A 12,349-nucleotide genomic window follows, 5' to 3' on the forward strand; every position below is an offset into this window, starting at 1 on the left:
AACCATTACAATGATCGGATTGCTCAGAATCTAAAATACGTAAAAATTATAAACATCCTAATGTAATCATAATAAATAATAATGAAAAATTAGTTTGTGTTTTTTTTAAATCCCATTTTAGGTTAGGTTAGGTTAAAAAAAGTTGCTATTATGTATATATTTTTAATTCTACAATAATATTTGTACGTTTTATAGCCGTGTTAAGATTAAATTTGATAAAATTACCATAATATATAGGTATTAACCTACCTATCAGCTATTGTTGTTAGAATTGTTATTACAATAACGATATCGATTACTATGGATTGTGATATGCTATTTTTTGTGAATGAGTAGTCATAAGCTTAGAAGAGCTTGAAGTTATATTTTGTATTCTGTCTTGTACTTTGAGCTCTAAATTTAATGTTTTCTGGTATAATATTATGTAACATATCAAATTAATTTTAATTGGACATTATCTATTGGTGTGAATTCACGTGCACGTATGTAGGTATTTCCTTTTCTCAGTACCTACCATGCTGTATATTAGTATGATTATTTACTCGCCGAATGACGAAGGAGAACACATAATCGTAATCAATAAATGCTAATTGAACGGCCGAGATTGTAGTGATTCATGATTATTATACCTATACACAAATAGTTACAACAACGTGAATACAATTTTTACAAGAACAAAAACGAAAGAGCTAGTTTGCTTGCTGACTGGTCACAATATAATATGCAGGGGTCTGTCTTAAAATATTAATAGTGCGTATATTATATACACACACTCTGGGCCGGATTTACGCCTAGGCCGGCAAATTTTTGGGGGACAGAAAATTTTGTAAGAAATTGAAAAAATACATTATAATACATATAAATACATTTTTTTATCTTGGGGTGGGGGCGGCACCTGTTCTAAAACCGGCACTGACACACCTCTGCCTATTACAGTAGGTATAATACATTTAACATTATCGTATAATATTACCGATTCAACAGGTCGTCTATGACGTTCGCGATTTCGGTATAGCCTCGGTACAGGTTTATCGCTCAAATATCGAGCTCCGGATCGCATTTGCCGAGACGCGTATACGTTCTAAAATACCAAAAAAAAGCACGATCAAAGTGGCGGGAGAGAGAAAGGGAGATAGAGACGGACAGACAGAGAGAGAGAGACACACACACACACACACGGACAGAGCGAGTGACAGAGAGTGGCGTATTGTGTTATTATCGGTTGATTTAAGAATAAGAGAGCCAGCAGCTCATCTGTGCAGTCGTATGTATAGGACGCGAGGAACGTTTCGCTGCAGCCACCGCGTCCCCACCCTGTAGCGTCGGCGTCAAATGGTGTACAGTCGCGGTACTATTTTACATATTATTATATTATATAGGTACACTTATATTATTATATTAGGTATGCGCGTCGAAAAATAAAACGACGGCGTTAACACTTATCATTGCGGAATCGCCGATGGAATACGCACGCGCTCTAAACGGGACGTAATACGACTGTGCTGCAGACGACCGTCACAATATTAATATAATATTATTATATTAATATTGTCGTATCGCCATCAAGTGTTGGATGTATATATCATATTATTGTATTGCATTGTACGCACGCGGTAGGTAGGGTGTACCCACTTTTACGAGGTTCAAAATCGTATTTACGGACGCGAATATTCGCGGGATGCGCCAAGTCCACGCGAATCCGCCGCAGACGACGAAGCGCATAAAAAAGTAATAATAATAATAATAAAAAAGCGCGTACGCCCCGATCGAGACGTGCGTCAAGACAGATCGTCATCATCATTATCGTCATCATCATCATCATCATCATTACGATCACTGTGTACGGTTATTTGGTGTTATCGAACGACCGTCGTCGCGTGTTTTTTTACGGTGAATAATAATAATATTATCTACGCGATGTACGAATGTTGTATTTTGATATATTTTATTACAATAATTTAACACTATAACATATCATATCATTGTTGTTTAATACAACCGTTGTGCACAGTCGAACGTATGAAATATTAATATAACGATGGTCGTGACGATGAGCAAGTCGTCTTGTACGTATTTATAACACTATCGTTTTTATAGTTTAACGCGCATAACGTTGTAGTGATATTGTTATTATATTATAAAATCATAGCATCCTAGTAACCCGCGATCGTCGTCAACCTACCCATTACTGTAATATAATTATTATTGTCGTTTCGCGCGTATTCACGGCCAACCGCTGAGGGATGTAATAATATATCATTATTACATTATTATACGCACCTGTACGCGTAAATGGACAAGAGGTAAGCACTGCACACGTAAACCGTTCATTCATCATTTCAACCGTTCATTTAAAAAAAAAAAATGCCATAATGATATTTATACCTAGGTGAGCGGACGGGAAACGCATTTTTTCCATTTTTTTTTTCATAACATATTATTATATTCTTTTGAAAACGTCAAGTGCAATATAATGCGGCGCCGATATTCGACCGCATATTTTTTTTAAAAATATTATTGTAATATACGTTTTTTGTCGTGGTACAAAGTATATAATACATATACATATTATAGTCGCGCGGGAAAATCGCACAATGATTCGGTGACCCACAGAAGTCATTTTATACAAAGGCTTTCTACCACACACACTTTTGTCCGACGGATTCTTCTCTACCTCTATTTGTCAGGCGAGAATATTTTATGTTTTTCACATATTTTAAGTCTATATAGTCATACAAAACGCGTACCGTCTTGACCTACTCATTTAGGTTTTATTTTTGTACTGTAGCTTGTTTTATAATAACAATGCGTTATTACTTAGTTATTTCGTGTTTTCTAGAAATCTCGATTGTATAATTCAATATATTTTTAATAAATCGGATTTTCGTTCATGCGTCTTCATATTTGAATAGTTATCCCTGAAATAACCGATTTATTCGTATTTTTCTTCAACAATATTAGAAATGGTTTTATACTTTTATGTAAAGTAAAGTTTGTTTAGCAACGTTGCTTCATCATTTTGTTCATAAGAAATATAATAAATAAAATACTATGAACAATAACATATTTTGCTTATTAAAATAAATGTTGGAAATATATAATTTAGTCAGTGATTAGGTTTAACGCCTAGACCCGCCAACCTTAGGCATAAAGCTCATCTAATATACGCCTTTGCTCCATTTGAGTTTAGAATTATACTAATTATAGAAATGTGTACAATTAATTCAAAAGTATTAACATGTTTGTTATCTAAGCTTAAATTGTATTTGTAGTATAAATAATAAATTATTTTAACCTTGTATACATTTTTAGTATATGATTTAAACATCGAAACTAAACTTATTTTTATTATAAAGACCTCAATCAATTTAGAGCTCGTTTAAGTACATAAGGACCAACGAGAGGGCCTTTTATACATTATTAAGAAGTGTATAATATATATAATATATTTATTCAAATTTAAACATTCTATTCGACGTATAACCATTATTTTATTTAAGCCATTAATAAATGTAAAATGCTTTATACATTAGGTTCTTCTTAGATTCGATCACGATAAAGTATTGATAAGATTGTTCATTTTGATGTCCTATACCTGGTTTTTATTTTTTAAAAAAGGTTCTTTATATATAAATAAATTATTATGGTGTGAGTGTATTAATATATTTATATATTTTTAACTCCGAGAGGAAGATTTGGGCTTTACTATTATTCCTAAAAATGTGATTGATTGGTTTTCAAACATATTTTTTTTACCGGAAAACACGTTTTTGGGTATTAAGAATGCTTTAGAAGTTTTATAATATTACTTCAATAGGTTCCTATTAGTATAATTGATTTTAAATCAATCAAAGAACACTACGAAGTTTTTATTTTTTAGTTAAACTTTGTTAAAATATCTGTTTTTAAAACAAGTATAATGGTGCATCGCAAGACGTGATATTATATGTAATTGAACTATTGAAGAACTTATATGGTTTATACAGTGTGTATTTGCTTTACAAGTGCTAATGTGTAAAATGTTATTGGAAAAATGGAAACTTATTGACAGTATGTAGAACAGTTATCATTCGAAGAGTAATGGATTTTAAGACTGGGATTTTTCGAATGTTTGATTACGATTTTGTAATGGCACTCCATATTTTGTAGAATATGTTAATAAAACGTCTACAAGAATTTTTTAAGATTGGCATGGAAAGAACTTTGTGCAAAAATACTTAGGTAGTTTAAATGTTTAGTGGTTATAAATAAGATAGTTTTTTTTATAATTCTATACAATTAAAAAGGTAGTTTAAATATAAAATGCCTGTGTAAGATGCAGTATTGCAGTGGCGGATTTAAGGGGTCAAATAGAGTCGGCAAATCCATAAGAAGGGCCTCGTACCCCACACACCATAAAAATATTTTCCAACTATGGTAAAAATATTTTCAGGAAAATAATATGTTTGTCAAAATATTTAAAAAAAGTTGCGTAAATAATTAGAAAATATTTTAGTTATATTCTTCGGCCAAGAAATTCATATTTTTGAAAATATTTTATAAAAAACATTTATTAAACATTTTAATCATATATTTTTACGGAAACTTTATAAAAATATTAGGTCAGCATTTTTATGCAATTATATAGTACAATATTTCGTTATTGTGAGAAGAAAATATTATAGTCATATATTTATTACTCAAGCACTTTAAAATATTCACAAAATATTATCATTTCTCAAATGCTGTGTGGGACAGAATGTATCAGTTACATAATCATCCTCATTTTACTAAGCCGCTCCCTTCGCTAGCGAGAAATAGTGACCAACCAATATTCATTTTATACTAACAAATCTTCTAATAAAAAAAAAAAATGTTACATTTTTTATTTTTTTTTTACAAATAAATAAGTTTACTGTGTAAGTACTGTGTGTGTAGAATGTAGATAATAGTTAAAAATTAGTTTAATTTGAATTATACATTTTTAAATTTCGTACAGCACACCATTTTAGGGGCTGCTATTTACACAATAGCCGATGATCAAGTTAACATGTTATGTTACTATGATGTGCGTGTATGGGCGTATGGCGGCGAGAACTTTTTTTTCCAATGAAGCAACTTCCTTAAATAAGTACCCCCATACTTCAATTTCTAGTTTAGGTTATTTTAGTTTCGTCGATAACAGAGTTCTAGGTATAGGTGTAATTTAATTTGTACTGTATGGAAAAACCGATGCCGCGAAATTGATTACGTGGTAGCAGTTGTAGTCATCGTCGATTATAATAAATTATAAATATTATTATTTATGATAAATTATTGTAGTGGGCAGGATGTAGAATAACTCAGATTTACGTAAGTACTTATATAAGTAATTAGTTTGATCTTCTCTACTTTGTTTAATTTAAAAATGTTCTACTTTTAAAATATTCCTATGTGTCTAAATTATTTTATTATTAAAACAATGGTACATTATATTCCAGTTTGCTAAACGACCGTTAAATCCGCCACTGCTAAGATGTTTGTCATATAGTATTGTAGTCTGCGATATCGTTCTCTAGATAATATTTAAATAATATTATTATTGTTTCCGTAAGCTGAATATAGCTTATTTCAGCCTAAAAGCCTATAGCTGCATAGCGTGAAATGTCTTTACACATTATGGATAATGATTTTTAATTGTTAATTTAAAATGTGCACTATACCTATACCCGTTCAACGTAGGTACGAAACAAAAAAAAAGTATAAATGAATAATATAAATAGATTGTGGTTATGGTTGGGCACCTTCTCACATCACAATATAGAACTACAATTGCACAATTTCGGTGGTGAATGTTTCTGTTAGTTTTGGTTTGCACTTTTTCGGGTACTAAAAATTAAAAAGTGTAATTTGCATATGGCATATTTATGTTTATAATTGAAAAAATAAGGTGTTCTTTTGAATTGTAATTTTTCTGTAGCTTTTGATAAAATGTAGATTTTTTTTAGTAAGATCAGAATAGTTTTTTGAATGTAATGATTTATTATAGCTTTCAATTTTAAAACACTAAGCGCCAAGTGGCACACCCAATTTCTTTAACGCTCTTTAAACCGGTTAAACGCTACTCTTATACGGTAGGTCAAGTTAGGTTTTACAGTAGGTATCTATATGTAAGAATAATATGAAGAGAAGGAGTGAGTGAGAGAGAAACGCATAGAGGGATAGGGAGAGGGAGAGAGAGAGAAAGAGAGAGAGAGAGAGAGAGAGAGAGAGAGAGAGAGAGAGAGAGAGATTATAGCCAATTGAATAGTATCTGGGCTGGTTTTGAATTGTAATATGAAAAAATATGCATATATTATTTTCAATACGATGCAGGTATGTGGAATCAAACAATACTCAATAACACCATCATTATTAAATTTGTATCATTATTTCAAATTTCAATTTATAGTATTTAAACATTTTAAACATAACGATTTATTATTACAATGGTAAAATCTAAAATACTTTTAAGTTTAAATTATTGTTTATGTTGTTATAAAAATCATAACTAAACAGATGAAGCTAAAATAAATTTACAAAATTATTTGAAGAACGTCCTAACTTATAATGTAAGTAATAATAAGTATACTATTATCTTGACAAATAAAAAAATCTCACAGAAATATAAACGAATACATTTTGAGCATTCAAATTTCAAAATTGGCTTGATATAATAATTATTAAAAGGATGTTCCCTTTATATGTTGTGTCGCAACATAACAAATTTAATATCCGTAGAAGTATAGAACCAAAACTGTGGCCTCTATAGGTTATTAAAGTTGATTGACCTTATATATAAAATTTAAAGATGTGAACATTATCTGTGGTTTCTATAGTCCTTTATTTTTATCAATATTCTGAACCAAGGTATCGGGGTATAAATATTTTAAATAAATAATTCAATCAAATTTTATTTTGAATTTCTAGTATCAAAATGTCATTAATATGAAATTGTTATATCTTTATATTAAATGTTATCAATTAACGTCTACAATTTTGGTTGCACGAAAATTACATTTACAGTGTTCTTATGGTGGAAAGAATGGACTGTCAAATGCCTATTTTAGAACATTATGAATGTCATACGTTCCTGCACAATATTATGTTGCATTAAACCGTTATTGTTTAAACGTTAAATATTAATGCGATCAGATTAAAAAAAAAATTACAACCATTTTAAAATTTGTATTTCATTTGATTACATATAATACGATTTAAAATTGTATGGTTTTAGAAAGTATGCCGAGTTGAAGTCGTCGTTTTCAACTGGCTGGTATATTGTTGGGCTATAATATAGTCAACGGCCATAACAATAATAATTGAACAACATGATTGACGACTCGAAAACAGCCTCGCACGACGAGACCGCAGCCGAGACAAAGTGTGAGCCGCCGCAAACGTCCGCCGCACCTCCCGATGAAAATGCCGAGGCGTGGCAATCCATGAGCGTCGTGTCCAAGTTCAAGTTCATCTTCGATCACTGCACCATCGAGCCCATGTTCGGGTGTTACATCATGACCAGCGTCCTGACGGGGCTGTGCACGCAGAACTTGAACCTGCAGAAGGCGTGCCGGGTGAACCTGAAGCTGCCCAACAGCACGTGTTCGGCGCTGGACAACCGGAACTCGGACGACTACGCCACGGAGGAGGTCATGGTCCAGGAGCTGGTGACCGACATGATCATATGGAAGACGATCGTGCAGAGCAGCATACCGATGGTGTTGATCATATTCATCGGGTCGTGGAGCGACCGGAACCACAAGCGCAAGCCGTGCATGTTGGTGCCCATCGTGGGCGAGCTGCTCACCAGCGTGGGGCTGCTCGTCTGTACTTATTACTTTTACGAGCTGCCCGTGGAAGTGGTCGGCCTGGTCGAGTGCTTGCCTCCGGCCATGACCGGTGGCTGGATGACGATGGTCATGGCCATATTCAGCTATATAGGCGACGTATCTTCGGTGAGTTCAAAACCCAAAGGTGGACATCGCGACTATATCATAGTCAATTCGATACGTTGATAATTATTGTATGGTCATACAACTATTGTCCACGACTTTCTAACTGAATCGGATCTTACCATGTATTTTTTTTTTTTTAATAATGATACTGCGCGGTTAAAATATCCGTGAATTTGTGAATATTTTAATTCCGAGTTGATTAAAAAAAAAAATGTAAGCTTTGTATACAAGTTCTAACATATGTCAAGCGTTAAACAAATATTAACGTTGTCCGGTGTAAAAAATCGAAATAAATGCGTTTTCGATTTGCAGAGTTATACAGATTTTTCCCAACTGTGTATTTTCAATTTTCATTGGCTTTTCAGGTGAAATACCGTACATTAAGGATTGGAATAGCGAACGTTTTTTACTCCGTAGCCGTTCCCATCGGCACCGCATTGTCGGGTGTATTGTTTCGAGGACTCGGATTTTACGGTGTGTACACCATAGCCATAGTGATGTACGCATTTACGATTTCATACGGCTGGATATTTATCAAAGAACCAAAACCAGAGACATGTTTAGAAAGCAAAGAACCACCAAAGTCCACGTCTTGTTTTTATTTGATCGAGGATTTTTTTAGCCTGAGCAACATCAAGGAGGCCATACGAGTGACGTTCAAGGAAGGACAGCACAACAGAAGGTTAAGAATCATTTCCTTGTTAGTGGTCGTCATCGTCGTAATGGGTCCTTTGTATGGTTCGTAAATGAAAATATAAATATATTTAATATTATCATTTATTTTATCAAATATTTTTAAATGTCATGTAATGTTACATAATTGATATTATGGTATTTAATTTAAATTCAACGTATAATAAATACTATACTTTATATATTATTATGTTAGGAATTAGAATACATCGACGTTTTATAATGGCATCAATATCCAAACGAATACAAAAATAAACTTTATTCATTATATATTATAATTTCACGACTCTCTCACGTACATTTCTTCAACCCCACCCATTCCTCAATGTACTCCGCGTACAAACTCTATCATCGCAACGCCTCGAAGCTGACCAACGGTTCATTCATTTCTTTTTAAATGGGTCTTTGGATACACCAGATCTGCTCGAAAGAATCTCCTTTAGGGATCCATCGTACACTACCCGCAACCTGCAGCTCATTTTCGTTATCTCCAGTTACACCACCTCGTATGGCCCCCATAACCATCCCCCTTCACCACATGCTCAAAATATACACTCCCTGATTCCCGTCTTTTAAAATGTACATTATGTCATTATGTTTGTACTATTGAATTTAAAAATCGAAGTAACGCCATTGGTTTTCTGCCCCTTTGTAACTGCCGTTTGGCTTGTAGGTATATTGTAAATGAAATAAAATAAATATTACAGTCATTTTACTCTCAGACTTTTTTTTAAACTTAGGTACCTTCGTTAAATACATTCTATGCGTATTATATTTTTCAATTAACAAAGAATATATTGTTGGAAAATTACCATCACTACATTTCAATACGTTGTATTACTGTAGGAATCTACACCTCTTATACCCCTTACAACCTCTAATATGTATACGACTAATTCATTATAACGGCCTATGATAGTTACGTTTATGTGTTGGTGTGATATGCGAGAATTCGTCTTTCTAACTTTATTCTGTATAAATAACATAACACGAAATTTCACATAACTTATCATTGCAGTTATTGATTATTATTATACGATTGCATATTAATAACACTCAGCATAAACCCCCCACATCAAATTTTGGGCATCTGTACTAAATGTTTTTGCGGGCCCTATAAAATATTATTGAATATAAAATAAGTATTTCAATCAAAGTTTCAAAATTTCAAAAAGTACAAATTCATTTCAACGGGCTCCTAAAATAGCAAACTACAGGTCCAACACCTCTCTCCCTATGGGGGCCCTGATAATATTGTCCATATGTATTTTATTACTTCATACAAGCAAACTGTATACAACCGTGAGATATTGTGATTATAATACAGTACCCAACTCGATTTAATGGAATTTTTTATTTTTAGGGGAAATGTCAATGATGTACATGTTTACACGATTAAAATTCAATTGGAACGAAATTGACTTCAGTTTGTTTTCCACATACGCTATGGTTACCAATCTAATAGGTTTGCAGTTTTATAAAAAATACTATTTTTGTAATGTATTAAAGTATCAGGTACTCTAAACTTTTAAAAAAGTATTTTAAATACTATTTATTTTTTATCAAATACTATATTGTTTTGTTAATAATATTAGGTACGATACGGTTACAGATACGAGTTTTTTCATACTTTTACTAATTTTAAATATTAATTAAGCTCTGTATGAGAGTTATATTATCAACTAAATTTAAAATATTTACAAAATACAGTAGAACCTCGATATATTGAAATAATATTATGTAAATGATCAATGAATCGGAACTGCAAATAAAATTCGATACACAGAAACTTCGATGTAGGGAGTTTGAGATACCGAGGTTCCACTGTAGTAGGTGATAGTTAATATTTTTAAATAGTTATCAAGGTGAACACATTTTATTATTTAATAAAAATTATTTGAATGATAATTTATGTATTTAATCATATAAACGTTGGTTACGTTTTAAAAACATGGCTTGCTCAAAATGAATATCATTCATATTAATGGTTTTTTTTTCTTTAAATTAAAGCTGAACTGCGCAGCAAAACTAAATAATATTTTTTTCTCCACAGATGCACTACTAAGCATACGATTAAAATGTACTCAAATACAGTGAAATACTTCTAAACACGTCTAGTATTTAGATACCAATATAAATTACATAACACCACTGTATAATATGTTTGTCATAATTTACTAACCAATTATTGATTTTGTGGTGTTAATAATTATTAACTATAGTTTTGACAATAATTTTTATTTTCATCATTTAGGTACGATGTTTTCGGTTGGTGTGTTCAGTCATAAGTTGGGAATCGATGATGCCTTAATTGGAGTAATGTCGTGTATGAGCAAAATATTAGCAGGATTTGTTTATGCGTTTGCCCCTACTGCTTTCATATTTTACTTAGGTGAGTTACATAAATTATAATACTTGTAATTGAATAATAATGAATATCTAGATTATCGTGTTTATTTTTATTTAATCATAGAATATTTACTACGAATAATCTACAAAACGTAGGAAAATTTTTAATTTATAAAATTCACTATAGTCTAATGAGTAATGATAATATATTATGTAATACTTGTCATGTTATGTTTACAGCACCACTTGTGGAAATCATAAACGGTACATCGTTTATTGCTATGAGATCAATTATTTCCAAGCTCGTGCCATCCGACGAGTTAGGTAGGCATGGGCAGTTTTAAATCACAAATTATCGTGTTAATCGTGCTGAAAATATTTCAGGCAAGGTGAATTCAATATTTGGCGTTTGTGAAGCTTTGGTACCATTGATTTATGGACCAATGTACAGTTCTGTGTACAAGCACACATTGAAGACATTTCCCGGAGCGTTTTTTTTTACTCGGTGGCTTGTTAACGGCTCCAGCAGCGATTATATTCCTGTAAGTACATCGTACAAGCGATGTAGTTTATAATATTATCATGCACAATAATATGATAAATTAGTCGTAATATACATTTATCTATCCGCGTGTTGTATTAAATTTTAATAGGTGGATGTACAACGAACATCTAAAGGAACGACGAGTAAAAGAGTCGACGGTCAAAAGCGGGGTAGAAAACTCAGAAGAAACACTGCAAAAAGAGAATAGTTTGGACATCAGGTTATCCTCACAAAACATTGATTAGATAATCTCATTAAGCAGACAAACACGGCCTTTCATGATTTCGAGGCTATTATATTATATGGTTTTGAATGTTGGACAATAAAGTACCTATTTTAAACGGCACACGAATTAAGCGATGCAAATAAGCAAAGTGGCCAATATTATTCACCGATAAGGCGTTTTTTTTTTTATACTCCTATTTACTCCTTATTTACTCCTATTGTTTTTAAGACATTAATATTTTGTATTATTTTTATATAAGTTAAGGCGTTTGTGAAAACTAATTGCTGAACAGTTTATGAAAAATGCATTTACATTATGATACATCCGTGATTCGTATACCATAACCATAATGTTTAAATCCAATTACCTATTATGCCCACTTATACAGTTAACGTATATAAAAAACATATAGGTACAGCGATCAAGGATTTACAAAAAACGTAGATTTCAAGTAATTTGTCATACAGCAAAACAGATATAGATGAGCAGAATTACCAACAAACGAGGAGTGATTTAAAAAAGTAAAAAACAAGTCAAATTATTTTATTCTTTTCTGAAAATATCTTATTCAGTCGTTGAAAA

General features: G+C 32.0%; 1 protein-coding gene across 1 annotated transcript; it reads left to right on the forward strand.

Moving 5' to 3' along the window:
• Positions 1 to 1,195: 1,195 nt before the first annotated feature.
• On the forward strand, positions 1,196 to 11,928 carry LOC132939263 (probable peptidoglycan muropeptide transporter SLC46). Its single transcript, XM_061006343.1, is given in 9 exon segments — positions 1,196 to 1,348; positions 7,235 to 7,955; positions 8,321 to 8,693; positions 10,012 to 10,113; positions 10,903 to 11,040; positions 11,238 to 11,321; positions 11,382 to 11,488; positions 11,490 to 11,539; positions 11,651 to 11,928. Coding segments are annotated over 8 exon segments (1,617 nt in total). The 5' UTR covers positions 1,196 to 1,348; positions 7,235 to 7,328; the 3' UTR covers positions 11,787 to 11,928.
• The last annotated feature ends 421 nt before the right edge of the window (positions 11,929 to 12,349 follow it).

This window comes from Metopolophium dirhodum, chromosome 2 (genome assembly GCF_019925205.1).
Source record: "Metopolophium dirhodum isolate CAU chromosome 2, ASM1992520v1, whole genome shotgun sequence".
Lineage (NCBI taxonomy): Eukaryota > Metazoa > Arthropoda > Insecta > Hemiptera > Aphididae > Metopolophium > Metopolophium dirhodum.